Below are 20,113 nucleotides of genomic sequence, written 5' to 3'. Positions count from 1 at the left end.
TACAAAATACTACTTATTGACCGGTTTATGAGCAGACAAGCTTGTGGAACAAAACTACATTGCACATCATTCTCTAAAGCAGAGATTCACAATTTTTTGGGGGGTCAGTTTATCCCTTATTTACCTAAAATATTTACGTGAAGTATCCCCTGAGATTTTAAGTTAACATTTCAATAATTTAAAATTTGCATGTTTATGGGTTCTCTGACGCCAGTTAATTTTCAAATGATATGCAGGTAAACTTTGTATATTAAGTGTACAGTATATTAAGTGTTTTTTTTTATTTGATCATTATTTGAATGATTCATTATTTATTTAAATTTGATTTATTATTAGGTCTTCATTAAACAAATACTCCATGAAGTTACCCCATGAAATCCTGCTCAAAAGAATCAATTACACACATTTATTCAAGTTAATTTATGCCCAAAAAGTGAACACTGCAAAACTAATTTTGAAAATAGTGAAAATATTTTTGATTTTTGAAAATAACAAAAATAGTGGAGAACAAAATCAACACTAAAAAGTTGTGAAAAAGGCACAGAAATAATTGAACTATGGCAGTTTTCTTAAATGTAATAAATTAAATCAATTAAAATAAATACTAGATGAATGTTGTGATGCATATCTAAGAATTTATTTAGTAAATGTTAGTAAATAGTTTAAGAAATGTAAGCATGTCTTAGTAACGAATAAAAATGTATCCTCCTCAGTTGAGCTTTTGAAGATTCCATTCAACAATTTAATGCAATATCCCAAATTTTGCATAAAAATATTTAGACGGAACCTCTGCATTTGACTTTATGCTGTTGCAAACATTTTATTAAATTTGTGTCTATTTTATTCCAGCCAAAATCCTGCTATAATTATGATGTCTCAATCTTTGAATTAAGACTTGAAGGCAGCATAAGTACTGTAAGGAATCGTATGATCCAACCATCAACACATACACAAATACAGACAGCAACAAACGCACACAAACACACACACCAAGTCAAAGACGCACAAACAATCACATGACTTACATTATATTTTCTGCTTCCGCTCTTTTTCTTTAGTTAAGTTCTAAACTGCACGTCTTATTTTGGAGGGAACTTCTTCAGCCCTTTTGGAAATGAAAAGAAATGAACAGCATTTTGGCAGCGTTGAACTCACATAGGCAGTGTCATTGCATACTGGTTAAGTGGTTGATGCAATCCTCTGCAAGATGTGTACGTTACATGAGGAATGCTAGTTTAGATAAAAGGATTTCTGTGGTTCTGTTTCTACAACAAAGGCGTATATGTCGACACACGCTTCAAACGCACACTCCTTTCTTGTCTATCTCATTTTGCTTTGGAAGAAATTTAGCAACGTACTCTAGTCTACGCAAGTACACAAATGCTTTGGCCAATGCATTGCAAGTGTGCCATCCTGATGTACATACTTAGGATGTGTTCACATTTTGCAGCTTTGGTTCCATTAAAATGAACTCTGGTGTGATTGCTCTGTTAGTGCGGTTCATTTGAATAAGTGTAAACGCTGCCATCCGAATCTTGGTGTGCACCAAACAAGCGGACCGAGAGCACTGAAAATGTGGGTCTCTGTGCACTTCCAAATGAACTGTGGTGGAAATATGAGCACAACACAGACCAAACACAGCTTAACTAACCCAAAACAGGACGTGATGTCACAAGATGCAACCCTAAAAAGGAAAGAACGCTCAAGAATAGCTGGTTCTTCTCGTCATAGAAGCTACGTTGCCTATTACACTTCGGTACAGGTGTCGGAAACGGCGTCACTTTCGAGCAGATCTTCGTTTGTGTGTGTAACGGAGGAATTCCTGGTACTGTTACACATTTTATTAGCTCTTCAGCTGGTAAAAATACCATCATATGTACGTACGCACATACAATGAGCGGATTTAGCCCAGCACACGGCATTGTTTTAGATGTTCCTTAAGTTCTGTTGCAAAATATACGTCATACAAGTTTTGTATCTTCAGGTTTGTGTGAACACACCCTTATGCTGGGTTCTGTAGTGGTAACAAACTTCAAGGGGGCGATAAGAACTCCCTTCATATGTCTACGGCAATAAAGAGAAATCATACCATAGCGCCTCTAGTGGTAACACTGAGAATTCAACACGTTCTTGCATTGTGTTACTAAGTTCCCCGTTTACACCTGATGTTAAAATGCATTTTTGTCAATCTGATCACAGTTAGAAAGCGCCAAATACAGGTATAAATGGGGTCTAAAACGTTTCGAGCTTTTCTACTTTTGACCCATTCAACCAGGTTGCTTTTGTAGTGTAGTCGCTCATGTGGTCAAATAGCGTTCAGAGAGCCACAAAAGCGTCAGCATTACTGGACATGTTTTGAGAAAGCTCACCAAAACAATCAATTCAAACTTCACTATGTTGTACCAAAACAATTGAAATCCCTGTTACCCTTTACTTCCTTTTCAGATCACTCGTAAGCAGCATAATTCATTCATTCAATCGTATTCGTGCACAGTACTTGGCGCTCCTCGAAAGTGATGTAGAATGTGACAAAATATGAGGGGAGGGTCTTGACAAAATCCAAACACAAGTGGATGCATCTTAATACCAGGTGGAAACGGGACTTAATTGTACAATGCATGAAATCAAGCTTACATGGCTAGAAACAACAAGCATTCAAGTACTTGCGTAGACCCACTAACAATTCTCGTTTTTTGTCCATATTTAGTTTTATACACTTATTGGAATGTCCTAAAATTGTTTAAATATATTTCCCCTGTGCACTTGAACTGATCCAGTTAATTAAAGTGAGCTTAAATTTGAATGTTTTCCCATTTTTTTTAAACAAGACCTCTTTTTTTTCTGTCACATAACAGCACCCACAGTACATACAGACGACGAAGAGTTCCAACAAATTTCTACACTGTTCCGAGAAAAAACATCAAGAGGTGACGAAGTCCAATACATAACAAGTTCATCCCTCCTTCAACTAGGTATTGCACTGTGGTTGCGATCCTTCCGGATCTTTCCGTACGCTCAGAGGGACGGCACGAGGGAGGTGAGACACAAAAATGGCAATATAGGGGTCTGTTCGGGAGATTGTTTTCAGCCGTTTCAAGTTCAGCGATTGAAGTTGATAGAAGTCACCCTGTTCTGCGGTCCAGCTGTTCAGAGAACAGTCGAGTTGTCAAACTTTTTCTCAAGGAAGACGAGTCTGTTTACCTCTCTCAGTTACGCAAGACTTTCTCTCCCAGTCTTCTTGGCAGTGCTTAGCCTCTTTTTGGTGGGAAAAAATAAAAGCAGTGAATAAAGGAAGGATCTCCATAAACAAACTGCAGGAAAAAAATTGAGAAGGGAGACAGAGAGACAGAGAGAGAGAGAAAGAGAAAGAAAGATAGTTGGATGGCTTTTGGTACCCGTGTTTAAACTTGTGCATATCAACAGGGTTTTGAAGGTGTTGTTTACTTTTGGTGGGCGGGTCCTTCAAGCTTTGAGAGCGTGCCATTGGGCAACAGCAGTGCGCGGACGACTCATCATGTCTTTCCAATGTTTTACCTCTGCTGGGCCACTCTTCCATGAGAGATAGATCTACAAATATGGCATGAAAAGAAGAGAAGGACAGAAGAAGAAGGTGGAAGAAACAAGTAAGTATTGTGTTTTCCATAAAATTTACCAACACCAAAAAAGTTACAAACTGAAAAACCGCAACACAACACATAAATATATGTTTATATATATATATATATATATATATATATATATATATATATATATATATATATATATATATACACCGAACAAAATTATAAACGCAACACTTATTTTTGCCCCCATTTTTCATGAGCTGAACTCAAAGATCTAAGATTTTTTCTATGTACACAAAAGGCCTATTTCTCTCAAATATTGTTCACAGATCTGTCTAAATCTATATGTTAGTGAGCACTTCTCCTTTGCCAAGATAATCCATCCACCTCACAGGTGTGGCATATCAAGATGCTGATTAGACAGCATGATTATTGCACAGGTGTTCCTTAGGCTAGCCACAATAAAAGGACACTCTAAAATGTGCAGTTTTACTGTATTGGATATTCATCCACGACCATCACCTCATGTTGCAGCATAATGCACGGCCCCATGTTGCAAGGATCTGTACACAATTCCTGGAAGCTGAAAACATCCAAGTTCTTGCATGGCCAGCATACTCACCGGACATGTCACCCATTGAGCATGTTTGGGATGCTCTGGATCGGCGTATACGACAGCATGTTCCAGGTCCTGCCAATATCCAACAACTTCGCACAGCCATTGAAGAGGAGTGGACCAACATTTCACAGGCCACAATCAACAACCTTTTTTTTTGTATTGGGGGGGACCATTGTATTGTGTACATAGAAAAAGTCTTAGATCTTTGAGTTCAGCTCATGAAAAATGGGGGCAAAAACAAAAGTGTTGCATTTCGTCGCTGTCCGATGAAAACCGCGTATGTCCATTTTGCCGATTTTGAGATTTTTCGACGGATAGAATGTCCAGGTTCATTTCCGTATACAGTATGCTTCACATATCTAAATGACCTATGAAAAGTTGTGAAATCATGTCATCTGATTTTCACGTATATCCATTTGGTGTCAAAGCTGTCAATCACGCCGCGTATCTCCCGCCCTGTGGAGGCATCGCGCGGTCTAAGCGTCTCTGGAAGCTCAGCATTGGATAGCCGAATAACTCTGTGAGGTAAAGTATCAGCAAACGTTTGTTTTTGACAACTGTTCAAGTTTATTATATATTCGCAATATATTCACAACTGTTATTTACCAGTAAATGGTCTAGACGAAGTAATTGTCACTGTTTATTGTGGAGATGTTAACGCACGGGCCTGTTAACTTAAGCAATACTTTTAAGGTAGTCTAATATTTTTCTGACTAATAAATTACTGACACAGTAAAGGGTAGATTTAAATAAAGAAAAACAAAATTTAAATAAAGAAAAAAACTAAATTTAAAAAAAGAAAAATTCAATTTAAATACAGAAAAAACTAAATTTAAATAAAGAAAATGACATTTAAATAAAGAAAAAACGAAAATTAAATAAAGAAAAAAACGAAATTTAAATAAAGAACAACGAAATTTAAATAAAGAAAAACGAAATTAAGTTAAATTAAAAACGAGATTAATTTAGATTGATAACGGGTAAAAAGGCTAATAGCCTACATGTTGGGTCCGTATACTTTTTCGTCCATTCATTATTCTATTTCGGAATGAAAGATGAAATGTAAAAAAAAAGGTGTAGCTTTTTTTCCTTTTTTTTGTTTAAAAGAAAAAAACAGAAATGGCTGTATTTTTTTTGTACATAGCATAGCCTACTTTGTTATGAGTTTAGTATCATAATGATTAATAAATGCACGCACAATTATCCGTGAACTTGATTTGAAGCCTTTCAACAAAATTCAGAATTAAATGAATGTGCAGTTTGTACAAATAGAGTCTGTAGGTCTACTATGCTGTTGAAAGTATGAAAAGTGAACAGCACGAGTAATAGGATGCACAATTTGAGACGGGTCAGACATGATTTTGACCACTTCATTAAGTTTTGTTTTGTAGAAAACCTTTCTTTAAAGTGAATTTAGTTTTGTATAAATTGTATCTTAATTTTAATCAATTTTTCATCAACCATGGATTTAATAAATAAGCAAAAACCGGTATATAGCAGACAATATAATCATGGAGGCGCCATCGCGTTCACTTGCATTGCACGTTAACTGGAGCGCATCTCATTAACGAAACTCAGTGTATGCCTCACACAGACATGAGAAAGACATCAAATACACAAAGCTTGAAAAGTCTTTAAACGAAATAATTCAAAACGAAAAGAAAAAGGCAACTCTCTGATTATGTATGCCCTTACAAAAGTGCCGCTCTAGGCAATTGCCTAGTTATATGGACGCGCCGGCCCTGGGGTCAGCAATGAGTGTATTGATTCATTGTCCCTTCATAGTTTGCAAGAGACATTTAATAAACTGAGCGTATTTAATAAACGGAGACGTAGGCTATTTAATAAACTGAGCATATTCATCTGTCAATATGAAACGCGACTTGGCCATTCTAATTAATGATCGGAAAAACGCGTATCGACCACCGTTACTGTAAAATATGCGCGTATGTCCATTTAAACTCGATTTTGGTCAAATGTGGATTATATCATTACACTGGCAAGAATATGGCTACATTTAAAGATGCCATACCAAGTATGACAACGCTATGTTCATATGCTTTTAAATTACGGTGTTTTTTTCACTTCCTGAAAAGTAACCGTTTTGGACATACGTGATTTTCATCGGGCAGCGACGATTTATAACTTTGTTCAGTGTATATATATATATATATATATATATATATATATATATATATATATATATATATATATATATATATGAATTTACAATTTAGTTTTATCCCCCAGCCCCAGAGTGTATGTGTGTGAATGTCCCGTGACATCGCACCTTGCCTATGACATCATTGCGGCTCAGTCTGTCCTTATCCATGACTGTGATGACGATGGTGGTCTCTCTGAGGACGTGAGCGGGGACATCGAAGGGGAAGGACTCATTAAATACTGGGTTCAAACACCTCTTCATCACCACCGTCTTCTTCTTCTCCACTCGTTTATCTTTGTTCATCAGCCACACTTTGACGTAGGGGTCTGAAACGCACGCAAACAGGCAACAGTCCACAGTGAGTTGCTTCTAAGGAATCAGAATTCCTGTGATGAATTCTAAATTTCATTCAAGATAATTATTGTGCAGATGGCATCTTGACAAGGACACTTAATTTCCACAGAAATCCCACATGCACAGAATATAACTATATTATATTTGCATTTATTCACTTAGCAGATGCTTTGCAGAATAACTTCCAGTGCATTCAAGGTAAACACATACAGTGTGTCCTGTGAGAATTTAACACATGATGGTGTCCTAGTTTCATATTCTAGCAGCTGAGCTATATGGTTATATTTATGATTCATCTATGAGGTTTTATGGGTGTATGTTCGTACCGGATGTTCCCCCGATGTCCATGGCTTTGAGATTGCGTGCCTTGACGATGCTCACAGTGATGGTGTTGGCAGTGGGATTGTAACACAAAGACAAAAGGAGGTCTCCTCGACTCCCCTGAAGAAATGAACACAGTAAGGTCAGTACCGGACCGGTTCATTGGTCACGCAAGCGGATGGTTCATATGAGGTCCCAATTTTTTTATGTGAAATAACCAGGCAAACCCAAACCTCTTTTTATTTTTGTAATTTTTAAAAGTATTTTTTCAACAATTTATTATCTAATTTACATTTTTATTTAAAAGTATTGTATATCTCACACTATATGCACTGAAAAAAAATTATTTGTTGAATTTAATCAAATTTTTTATGGTAAGTGGTTGCACACAATTGATTTTAGCCACATTTAAACAAATGCATTAAGTTGAACATTCAATTTTAGTTCAACTTAATGCATTTGTTTAAATGTAGCTTAAATCAATTGTGTGCAACCACTTACCATACATTTTTTTTTATTAAATTCAATGAATCATTTTCAGTGTGGTATACCATATAAATGTCATTTAATTACATTTACATGGTATACTATAAACACCATATTAAATATATTTAATTAAACATAATAATGTATATTTCATAGGATGTTTAATTTGTGTTCTGGTTGTTATTCCACTCATTACATCTATTTCATATATCATATATCTATTCACACAATGTATTGCGTGCCTCAGATTTATCATTTCTGTTACCATCTCTTTTTGTGTCTACCTGTCCTGTTAGAATAAATAATAAATATATAATAATAAATAAATATATGTTTATTAAACATGCTTTTTAAAATACATGTCAGATTAGTTTTGGTAACAGGACTGAGAAAAATGCATCCATCGTCCACTTAAAAACTTTGTAAAAATTAAATAAAGTTACCTGAGATGGACCAATACATATATGTATTATTAGATTCAGTAAATAAAAAAATATCTATATTTTTAAAAAAGTTGTATTTGACACCCATTCGTGGGAATAGACCATATACACATATACTGTACAAGTTAATGAATGCAAATCAGACACTCAATAACAAACAATTTTTAAATGAAAATGTGCACTGTGAAATTTGGTCAAGCTTTGGCTGAAAAAACCCCTAAAAATCATCATATATCAGCTGATTAATAATCTGAACCATATATTGCTTATTACTAAGTTCTATTCACCTAATACCAATCGAGTGATTTCATGAAATATTTGTACTTATAACAACTGATTTGTCACACGGCAGGACCATTTCAATGAACTATGAAGTTGTAGTCAGAACCCTGCAGCTTCCAACACTAACTACATCACAGGCGATGGACTTTTCACACCGGAATCAATGAATCTGTGGGTGATCTTTTGGACGCCCCATGCCAGAAAACTCTTTCAGGAGAACTTCAAAGCCTCTGTGCAAACGACACATTTGTGCCCCTTTTGTTCTTGTGTAAAAGGGCTAAAACGTTTGACAGCACCCAGCGTGTCATTACTTGAGGCATGACAAGCTCTGCACATCATAATCAACCCACTGCACAATTAATGTTGTATTGTCCCTTTCCCTACTCCCTAGCCGACCCCATTCTGTCACTTCATCTCTGCTTTTCCTTGACTATTATTGGCATCTGTTGTTCCTGCATTGGTGTCTTTGGCTTCTTCCTCCTGCCCGTGCAGAACTCTGCAAGTACAGAGACACGCTGATCTACTCACACTTCCATCGCTGCAGGGTTTCAGCTCCTTCCAGAGGGTCTGCATGTGGGCCAGATCCATCTTGTTCAGGGGGATGGACACCTCCCCTATTGGGTCATTTCTGCTAAAACGGTCATAATCAAGCACTTGCAGGTACAATGTGCGTTGCACCACCTTCTCAAATGGGAACCCTGTGAGAGAAATGAGAGGGGGATAATTTTAGCCAAAATTATTTACAGCTCACAATGGGGTCCAAAAATACTCTGGACCGGCTCCAGGGTGTTCATTGACCATCTGATGCATACTGCATACAACACTGGAGAGCCTTTTGTTTGTGCTGGCAAACAATTGCGAAGAAGAACTAATATATAAACTATTTATTTAATTCGGTTTAACACATTTGTTTGAGGTAATTGTTGCAAACCCGATGGAAGACGTGAAAATGATAATAATTTTTTCTTGAGCAGCAAATCAGAGAATGATTTCTGATGGATCATGTGACACTGAAGACTGGAGTAATGATTTTTTTTTTCACAGAAATAAATTCCATTTTAAAATATATTAAAATTGAAAACAGTTATTTTAAATTGTAATAATATTTCACAATTTTACAGTATTTTAGATCAAATGCTGTCTTGGTGAGCATAAGAGACTTCTTTCAAAAACATTCAAAAAATATTACTCACCCCAAACTTTAGAATGGTAGTGTATGTTTGCTTGCAATACATTTTATTGTAGAAAATTTTAAATTAATATAATAATAAATACTTGCTAATTATGAATAGCTGTCATGGTGGTGTTGTTACAGCAGGGTCTAACAAGTCAATGCTAACCAGCCAATTGTAATAATATTTCACAATATTACTGTTTTTACTGTATTTTTGATTAATAAGAGAATGTTCAAAACATTTTCAAAAACATGAAAACATCTTTTGAACAGTATGGGTTGAATTTTAATTGAAAACTTCACATTTTTAGGCTTTTCACAATATATTTAAACAGACTTGGGCAACATTTAGCTGTGATGTGAATTTAGTTTTTATGCCGAGTCAAAAGTCTGGCTACACGAGGAAAACCACCTTTAAATTACATAAAAACAAGGAATTCAAAATACATAATAATGTAGTGAGATGTAAAAACAAACTGACCTTCAAATAGGAAGGTCTCGTTCCAATGAGGGTTGAGGTTCTTTCTTTTGACCTTGGTCTCAAGTTTGTGCTTCTTGTCTGGCAGAAGGTAGAGTTTGACAAATGGGTCTGAAGTTCCAGAAAAGTCTTTCGCAGGAAGATCCTGACCCTTCAGGATTTTTACTGTTAGTGTGGAGTCCTGAAAACTGTATCCCACGCTGAACTGGATGCGTCCCAACTTCTCGCACACGGGTCCTTCGTGTTCCTCTTCCTCAGATCCTGGGGACAACTTACAAACCAAAGTGGACAAAATTGTCATTAAACAGCTGCTTTAAATCGCTTTACGTTAAATCATTATTACCAAAACCATATTGTAGTGTGTCATGCACCATAATTGTATCTGGAAACGAAGTTAAAGAAAATATATATTATCTTCACGATGGAATAAAAGACAAAAAAAAAAAAAAATAAAAAAATAACACCACCAACTATTGTGTTTTTACTGACTGTACAAAAAAAGAAAAAGCACAACCAGTGTAATTCGATAAGTTTTATTATTGCTACATAAAACTAGTACTATTAAAAATAGTTTTTGTTAATTGAAATAAAGGTGAAACAAAACAGAATATAAATATTTTTGTTCGCTGGCTGTCTTGTTATTGTTAATTAAAGTCTTGTTAAGTCTTGTTACTGTAAACTTAAACTAAAAATAGAACTATTAAAAATAAAGTCTTTAAATCGACATGAATCTGAAATAAAAAATAGAAAAAAAATGCAAAAAATGAAAATATTAGATGAAAAACTTGGTTACACTTTATTTTAAGGTGTCATTGTTTCAGTGTAATTATATATTTAAGTACTGAGTAATATTAATTAACTACATGTACTTACTAGGGTTAGGGTAGGATTAGGATTTGGTTGAGGGTTAATTGCCTGTAATTATGCATAAATTACTGTTATTACTATGGTAAGTACATATAACATGTGTAACAAGGACACTGTAAAATAAAGTGTTACCAAAAACTTAAATATAGAACTGTTAGACATGTTGCCTTGCAATTCCAGAAAACACTAAAACTAAAAATAAATATATTGAAAAACAAAAACTAATAAAACAAATGCACATAACATAATTACTAACTGAAAATATATATAAAAAACTAAGCTGAAAATATAAAAATAAAAGCTCATAAAGCTCATAAATACTAGTATATAAATAATAGTAAAATAAGATTAAGGGGCCGTTTACATGACATCATTTTTAACTAAAAACATAAAACTTTTTATGCATTTTGGCTGTTCATTTACATGACAACAGTGTTTTGGGGGCCTGAAAACGCAAACTTTTGAAAACAGGTTTCAAGGTTCAAAGTTTTTGACACTACAAAAAACGTGAATTTGTGAAAACGGTGACATCAGGTGCAAACATATTACGTGTTCAGTGGCACGTAGTGTTTCTTTATAAACTGACATCGCCAACTACTAGCCTGGCATGCATAATACAGCGTTTTTAGCCATAGGCGCAGATGTGAAAGGGGATCAATTTGACAATGTTTGTACGAAAAAAAAAAATGTTGTCATGTAAACGTAACCCTGAATCTGATTCATGATTTTTAAGAACCACTTCTTTTTATATAATCATTCATAATCACTCACAAACTCACTAGTTATCAAGTTTAAATACGAAAACATTTCTAATTGTAAATTCAATATTTGTGTTATGTATTTGTTTGCTTATTAGAGTATCACAGTTTTAGATTAACAGCATGCTAACGCGCTCAAATCAAAATCAACTGTGAGTCGTGCTTCACAATACTTATGTAAGTTAGTTAGTAGCTATTGTTTTGAATCAGTAATGTAACGGACTACCCTGCCGCCTAAACATGATTAACAAAACATTGAGACAAAAAATTATAGCGGGATACTTTCCAACGAGTTGTGATATTCTAACATTAATATGTGGTGAAGGGCGAAAAGTTAAGGACCAGCTGGTGGTCTTTACATACACCTTAGTAATCCATCACTTAAAGTGGTCTGACAAGCAGCGGCATATCGAATTAATGAACTCCCATCCGTGTCAGGACCTTGGCTGAAAGTTGGGCTTAATTTGACACGCCATGCCCCGATGCCTGGATCCCCCCCAGTGGGACTCAAAGCTGCGAGAGGCGCCCTCTTAAAGAGGAAGCACCATCATTAGCTCTCATCACTTCTCTTTAAAAACGCCTTACCACCCACGTAATGACACACGGACCCTGTGAAGGCCGTCATCCGCGGTTCCTTCAGCACATTGTACCAGTTCTAATTACCGGCTTTTTAGAGGTAAGTTGCCTTTGACACATCTGTCTGTGTGACTGACTGCAGTAACAGAGCGCACCAATTACACACAATGCATCCCTGTGTTTAAAGGATTCCCATCAAATCTAGTGCTGCTTTAGAGAGGCAAAACAAAAAGAAAACAGTCCACAGCCACAGGTTCACATTACCATCACCAGATCACTCGTGACGGAGTTGGCCAGGTCTGAGACGGAAGAGTTCGCGTCTGTCCGGCGGTTGCTCTCATCTGGGGTCTGACCTTTGGGGCTGCTGCCGGGTTTATTAGATCTGAGGAAGAACCACAAGAGAAAAGTGTCACTTTTATAGCATGCATGTTAAAATACTTTCTCCTATCTTACTACTTCATTTGCACCTGTAAGCCGTCCATTGCTTGACTTTGCTAAAGTTCGGCTGGGAAACATTGCCTTGTTAGACCGTGCTGGTAGAGGCTGTAACAACACCACTATTACCAGCCATTCAAAATTAGCAAATATTTTGTATTATATGAATTAAAATAAAATGTACTGCAAGCAGGATACACTTCCTTTCTAAAGTTTGGGGTCAATAAGATTTTTAAAAATGTTTTTGAAATAAGTCTCTTATGCTCATCAAGGCTGAAGGCTATTTGATGAAAAATATTATTACAATTTAAAATAACCTTTCTCTATTTTAGTATATTTTAAAAATTAAAATGTAATTTATTTGTAATGTAATGTAAATGAACTTTCAGCATCATCACTTCAGTCACATGATCCTTCAGAAATCATTCTAATAGTCTGATTTGCTGCTCGAGAAACATTTACTATCATCAATATTGAAAACCCTTGTGCTGCTTAATATTTGCATGGAAATAGAGACACTTTTGTCAATAGAAAGTTCAACAAACAATGCAAAATACTTTACCGGCACTTTTAATCAATTTAACAATTTTTATTCTTTGCTGAATAAATGTATTAAGTTTCTTTTTAAAAAAATGACCCTAAACTTTTGTATGTATCACTAATATTGCATTATCGTACAGCAGATTTTTTTTGGTTGAGTTCTTAAACATCTTGCTCAAGGACTATTAAGCTGTTTAACTGTGGGTTAAATGAAAGACATATTGAACATAATTCAATAAATACAAAAAGCATTTCTAAAAATATTAATCAAATGAAAAAATAAATAAAAAAATGCTTAGAGAACTGTGCCATTAGCTTAGCAAAAAGCTAACAGCAATCTCTCTGCATATAAAGTGTCCCAAATCCCTCATTGATGAGGTTTCAGTTGTAGGCAGTAGACAGCAAGGCAGCTCACTAGGTTTTGGAACAGAGCCTGAGTGATGCCACATTGAGGTACTGTCACACATTTGTCCTCACTGGGAAGCTAAAAAATGTAATACAATTTGTAATTGTAATAAATCCATATTTGTAATCAAGAACATTACAGTTCTGTGGAGATTTGGAATCAATAATAAAGGCAAGAACAAGAAAATGAAGTGAAAGTGAAAAATGAAGTGAAAGTGAAAAGGAAGTGAAACCAACAATGTTATAACTGAGATTAAGTGTATGAGGAAAAGACACAACAAACAAGGTGCTGTGAGGCAAGTAGATCTACTATAACGCATTACATTCAGTATTTACTCAGTTTGAACAGCGAGGAGATAAAAGGATGGGAAAACAGTGAGATAAAATGGTGTTTTTCCTGTTAAAGAATTTTCAGATCAAAAGAAAGCCAAAGCACAAACAAGATTATAATCATAGCAAAAGAGTCTACCATATGAATTTTGAAGAGAAAACAGCAGTGGATGGATGGAGTCTGAAAATCATCCTGATGGGACTCCCATCCGGACTCTTTAAGGATGGGAATTGTAATGAATTTAATGATTCTATTACATATTCCAATTTCACTTAGGGCCTAGTCGTTTCTTAATGGTTTTCAATGAACTTACCGGGTCCATGATGACTTAATTAATGATCTTTTTGGTGCTTTTGAGGAAGCAATTGGCCCTAACTATACTAAACAAAACCTTGAGTGAATTGCTCTGACAAACATAGGCTTTGTTCCAAAACCTAGTGAGTGCTTATGTATTTGTCACGGATTGGCTGAAGATGAAGACGATTGTCACGTGTTGCCTTAGTTATGGTTTCGTTTTCTGTCAGTATATGTTTAGTCACCTGTTTTCCCGTGTTAATTTGTTCTCCTGACATTTTCCCGCCATTAATCTGTTGTCATGGACACTCATTCACGATCATCATGGTGTATTTAAGTTCCTAATTTCCTTTTCCTTTCTTTCATTTTTGAGTATGTTTTGTGCTATCTATCTATCTATCTATATAAACAAAACTTAGTTCTGAATGTGTAACTGTAACTAGATTCTGTCATAACAAACCAGTCCGAAATTACACTGAATTACAGTGAGTGTCACGAGCCTTAAAAACCACAATACACTAATGGTTGTAGTTTGATTTTTTTAGCTGGATGTGATCATAAAATAATGACCTTCGATTCAGTACGATCATGCTTCATTAATTATAAAAAAATTAGACTCAAGCATACAATTCATTCCCAAATGAATGTGAGAAAATGATAAGTGTACACATTCAAAAGCTATTTCTTTTTTAAACTGAAATCGGCTTTTAAAAAGAACCGGTTCTTGATTTTCAACCCTACTGACACACTATATAGAAAAATCGGTGACCAAATGTGTGCTAACAGTAATGGCGCCCCTCCGGTTATTACAAGTCACAGTGGGACTGAAAGAGTCCAGCACTAATAGACCTATGATGAGTTTGTAGTTATATGGCTGCCAGAGGGGGGAGACGAATAGCCGCCTTTGACTTTTTGTCCCCGGGGAAAGAAAGGGAGAAGAAACAAGTGCTGTTGGCACGGCAACGGCTGGAGAGATGGCAAGAGCACTTGGTGTGTGGAATGCTGGGAGATATGGCTCATCGCTGGCTTGAGAGTGACAGGCAGACTCATGGAGGGGAAGACAGACACACCGTCTGAAGAGTGATGATCCACTCACCCATAAACACATACACAGAAGACAGCGACAGTCATCATTTCTTCAACACCCTGTCTGAATTCGTCTCCGTAAGAGAAATCCTGCAAGAGTAATTTCCTCTTCCTGTAACGATAACTGGTACGGCACGGTCAGTGTCCGAGGGGTGACCATAAAAGCTGCTTGGGAAACCATCTCCTTATGTTCAGAGTGACATGACAGAAAATCGTTCAAAAGTCTCAGATCAATCAGTCCTACATGTAGTTAATTTTATCTGGATCCTTAAAAGGCTAAATTAAAGAGAAAAATTCACACAGAAAAAAAAAAAAAAAGAGTTTTCTCATTTACTATTCCTGATGTTTTTCCAAACTTATATTTTCCTCCAAACAATGGAAGTTAATGAGATCTAATGTTGTTTTAGTCCCCACTGACTTTTAATGCATGGAGAAAAACACTTTGAATGATGATTTAAATGCTGACAGACTTTTCATTTTTGACTGCGCTGTCCCTTTAAGAGTTTGCAACCTGAATTAATCAGGATAATCAAAAATATAACTTGATTTCATCACAAATTATTTATGAAAAATGTTTTTCACAAAATCCACCCTACTTTTTTCTCGTTCGAGAAGCGGTTTCACTCTATGGAAGCTTGTTTCCGCCACAAAAAAAAAAAAAAGAAAAGATAATTGCGACTTTTTATCTCACGATTGCGAGTTTACATCTCGCAATTCTGACTTTATTTCTCAGAATTGCGAGATACAAAGTCACAATTGCGTGAAATAAAGTTGCAATTGCGTGTTATAAAGTCAGAATTGCGTGAAATAAAGTCGCAATTGCGTGTTATAAAGTCGGAATTGCGTGAAATAAAGTCACAATTGCGTGTTATAAAGTCGCAATTGCGTGTTATAAAGTCAGAATTGCGAGATATAAAGTCAGAATTGTGTGTTATAAAGTCAGAATTCTGACTTTTTTTCTCGCAATTGCGACTTTATATCACGCAATTCTGACTTTATAACACGCAATTGCGAGTTTATATCTCACAATTCTGACATATTTTCTCAGAATTGTGAGATATAAACTCACAATTGTGAGATATAAAGTCCAATTCTGAGGGGAAAAAAAAGACAGACTTTTTTTTTTTTACCTCAGAATAGTTTATCTCACAATTCTGACTTTATAACACGCAATTGCGACTTTATATCTCCCAATTGCGTATTATAAAGTCAGAATTGCGTGATATTAAGTCGCAATTGTGAGAAAAAAAGTCAGAATTCTGACTTTATAACACGCAATTGCGACTTTATTTCACGCAATTCTGACTTTATATCTCGAAATTCTGAGAAATAAAGTCAGAATTGCGAGATGTAAACTTGCAATTGTGAGATAAAAAGTCGCAATTATCTCTTAAAATGTTTTATTCTGTGGCGGAAACAAGCTTCCATATCACTCAGATATACATCACAATAGAAAAACAATTATACAATCATATTTGTTAGAAGGGCTCCTGGCCTAAAACATTGCCTTAATAGCTAGCCTATTTTTTCGAAAAACATACAAATATAAATTATATTACCAAGAGTGTGCATTAAAGGGGATACTATTATGTAGAATTCAGAAACCCTTGTTATTAGTGACGCCGGTGGCCGTTAAGTGAACTACAGCCAGCAACAAATTGCTCATGCTCACACTCAATGTACAAGAGACTGAATGTGATTCAAGGCCCCAATATACTCATCGCAAAATTCTTTTTCGTTCTTCGCTTAGAAGTAAAAAGTTGGAAATACAGCGAACATCCCGCCACCGTCCACATGACAGAGCGACGTTATGTGCTGCGCGCTTTCCTCTCAATAACAAAATAAACACACAACACAAAAATGACAGCGGTGAGAAAGCGGTAGATAAGAAAGCATTTGATTATTGTGATGTGGCCTGGCAGCAGAATACAGGTTTTTTTGTCGTTTTCACGGATCCGTGAAAATGGGGATTGTTTTGATGTCGACAATGATGTCATCTGTACGCGGAAAACTCAAAGGAAAAACTTCTTCGTTTTAAGAATATCATTGTTGTGTAAACGTTCCCTAGATCTGGCTATGTGAGTGTTACATGTCTGTTTGTTTTTGGACTTCCTTCTGTGTTCACTTTGTTCAGTTTCCTGCCACTCCTTGTTTCCATGACCACAGTCTTCATTAGTTAATTTGGTTCAGCTGTGTGTCTTTCATTATCTTGTTAATCAGTCTAATTATTTCCTCCCTATCACCTGTGTATTTAAGTCACCTGAGTCTTGTGCTGCCTAGTTGTCTGTCGTCGTTGATTTTGACCTGGTTGTTCTGTCCTGTGTTTCCTAATCTCCTGAGCATTTCTGTACGTTTAAAGTTTATGATTAATAAAGACTGCTGCATAGAGATCCTGTTTCCTTGTTGCTACAACCAGACACCTAACAGTGAGACTATAGTTTGAATTAATCGCTTTTCTTTGCATGACAAATTATGACATTACAGTACAGAATGGCTCATTTGGCATTATCCTGAACATTGTATAAGCATTCATTTCATATGTCATTGTACAGAAGAGAGGTTCTCAGGAGCGCGCGCAAATGTCACATCCTTTGGATTTCCCAGGCGAAACCGGGAGTCCTTCACATAAAAATCAGTCTACAGGCTTTTGAAGACAACCTACAGGAAGTTGGGGAAGGTCTCATTTTTTTACGTTTCTTTACAAGCTGTTCACACATTTGCAATACAAAAAGCGATTAATACATGAAAATTCTTAAATATAGCCCACTGACAATGTTCCTTTCAGACTTTCCAAGACACATATTTAGCTGCACATCCCAAGTCCCTATAAGTTTCCTCCCACTATATCAATTATGCAATATCCAAGGTTTCCTGTGGATTTTTACATAACCATGAACGAGTATCTGTAGGGCAACTTGGAAGAGATGCAGCCTTTATTACTTAAGGTTTTCATATCTAAACTCCTTCCATTGGTGGAAGATCAGGAGGTCATCACAGCTTTCACTGCATTAATGTCTCCCGCAGGGTTGGATGGAGATTGTGTAAGCATCAGATTTTAATTAGCGCACTCTGCTTAGGTTGTTATAACCTTCGAGAGAGTGTTTCAGGGGTTCTATTGTGATACTAAGGTCAACATTAGACTAAAAGCAACACAAAACGATTGCATTTGCATTCATATTCATTTTCTTGGCGGGTGGTTTCTTACCAAAGTGACCTACAGGAATGTGAATATATTGTACCATGACAATTACATCAGGTACAAAATACAGTCTGGGTCTAGATTGACGTAAGCCTCTCTGGGTGACAGGAGATGGCCAGCTGGGTGATTATTTATAACCTGTGTTGTGCACAAAAACACACAGAACAAGCCCGACATTATGACAGTGCCATTTTTTAAATGCTTAACACTGAAAGAATGATAGAGACACAAAATAGTCTGAAACCCTTAAAGATAGAAAACATGCAATTAGAAATATTTATAATAATTCAACAAATGGTCGGTGAAGGAGGCACTAAACCTTCAAGAAAATATTGATCATCAACCTCAGGTACTCATTTTACAAATTAAAATGTACTGTATATAAGCCCTATAAAAAAACAACAACTGGAAAACATTTTTCACTAGAGAATGAAAAAAAAAGAAGAAGAGTAAATTGTTTTGCTGAACAAGCCCTTTCATTTCAATTCCAGGCATTAATTGAGGCCTGAATCACAAAAATAAAACACATGCACACGTGACACGCCTAGCATCATTTCCATCGAAATCTGAGCACTAAATCTCTCTACAAAACAACATCAACACATGGCTGCTATTAACTCAATTTGAGCTTTTAGTGTCTGACAGATACAGGAGCTTTGAGATAACATTGTTCTGATGTTAGATCAAGCTCTTCTCAGCTTCTGGCGGCGTTTGCAAAAACTTCTAGACAAAAAGTCTCTTCATCTACATATATCCGGATACATTTGAAAACAGCATTATCGTTTAAAAACGCTCTCCGTCCACACTAGCGTTTTCCGACGTTTCAGTGTGGATGAGAGACTTTTGGAAACCGCTGGTAAACACTAAATTCACCTTACTGCGCATGGGTAAAACCTCACAAAAGCTCACGGAGATGATACAGACGGAAAAATTAAATAGTAAAGTTATCTCGCAATTCTTTTGACAGGATAATTTTATTTAGCAAAATATCTCACCATTCACTGATACGTCCAGGTCACCCTCAGTCATCATATGTTTGGTATAAAACACAACTGCTCTCATGTATTGCCTCAGGAGGACAGCACTTGTGAGTACATTTTCTGTCATCTTTGCAGGACTGTGATATGAAGAGTGTGCAAAGTAACATATTTTAGCAATTGTGTGAAAGTGAAGCACATAACATTCACAATACCAGTATAAACATGATATCTATGGTGTAATATGCATCACATGACTAAACTTACGTCATCGTTTTTAAATACCTCCATTTTGACAGTTCACACTACAACACGAAAGTGTGGACTGAAGGCTAAATCGGAGAGGAAAATATGTGTTTTCAAACGAAAATGTATTAGTGTTGACAAGGCCTAGAAAGCTACAGGCAGGGGACTTTTTATCAGGTTTGGAGCTAAACTCTGCAGGACAATAGATCTCCAGGACCGAAGTTCACCACCCCTGGCTTATTATAGGCTATATATATTAGGGCTGTCAAGGTTAAAGGGATACTTCACCGATTAGCATTAAGCTTTGTATCAGTAGAAACCCGGTAGTATTTTCGAATGACCGTCCTCCCCTTCCTCATGTCCCCCTGAGACGAGAGATTTCTGTATTGTGTGTCTGGAAAAAAACCTCAGATGACGCAAAAATCGTCATTTTGCGTCATCGGAGGCTTTTTTGGCCAGAGGCGAGAGACTACAGCCAGTAGTAGGAGTTAGTTCTGCATGTTTTCAACCCACCC

At 36.1% G+C, this 20,113-nt stretch overlaps 1 protein-coding gene across 1 annotated transcript in view; it reads right to left on the bottom strand.

Annotated features, from left to right (window-relative positions):
• Positions 1–3,453: 3,453 nt before the first annotated feature.
• syt7b (synaptotagmin VIIb) overlaps positions 3,454–20,113 on the bottom strand; it is a gene marked incomplete at its 5' end in the record, with an annotated part of 134,488 nt that continues 117,828 nt past the window's right edge. The window contains 6 exons of the mRNA XM_081359679.1: positions 3,454–3,567; positions 6,473–6,672; positions 7,027–7,141; positions 8,761–8,930; positions 9,888–10,155; positions 12,350–12,467. Coding sequence (XP_081215805.1) covers positions 3,463–3,567; positions 6,473–6,672; positions 7,027–7,141; positions 8,761–8,930; positions 9,888–10,155; positions 12,350–12,467 — 976 coding nt within the window. The 3' untranslated portion in view covers positions 3,454–3,462. The remainder of the gene's footprint in view (positions 3,568–6,472; positions 6,673–7,026; positions 7,142–8,760; positions 8,931–9,887; positions 10,156–12,349; positions 12,468–20,113) is intronic.

This window comes from Scardinius erythrophthalmus (assembly GCF_964197995.2).
Source record: "Scardinius erythrophthalmus genome assembly, chromosome: 2".
Classification (NCBI taxonomy): Eukaryota; Metazoa; Chordata; class Actinopteri; order Cypriniformes; family Leuciscidae; genus Scardinius; species Scardinius erythrophthalmus.
The sequence above is the reverse complement of the archived record's forward strand: the minus strand, read 5'-3'. Positions and strand labels throughout refer to the sequence as shown.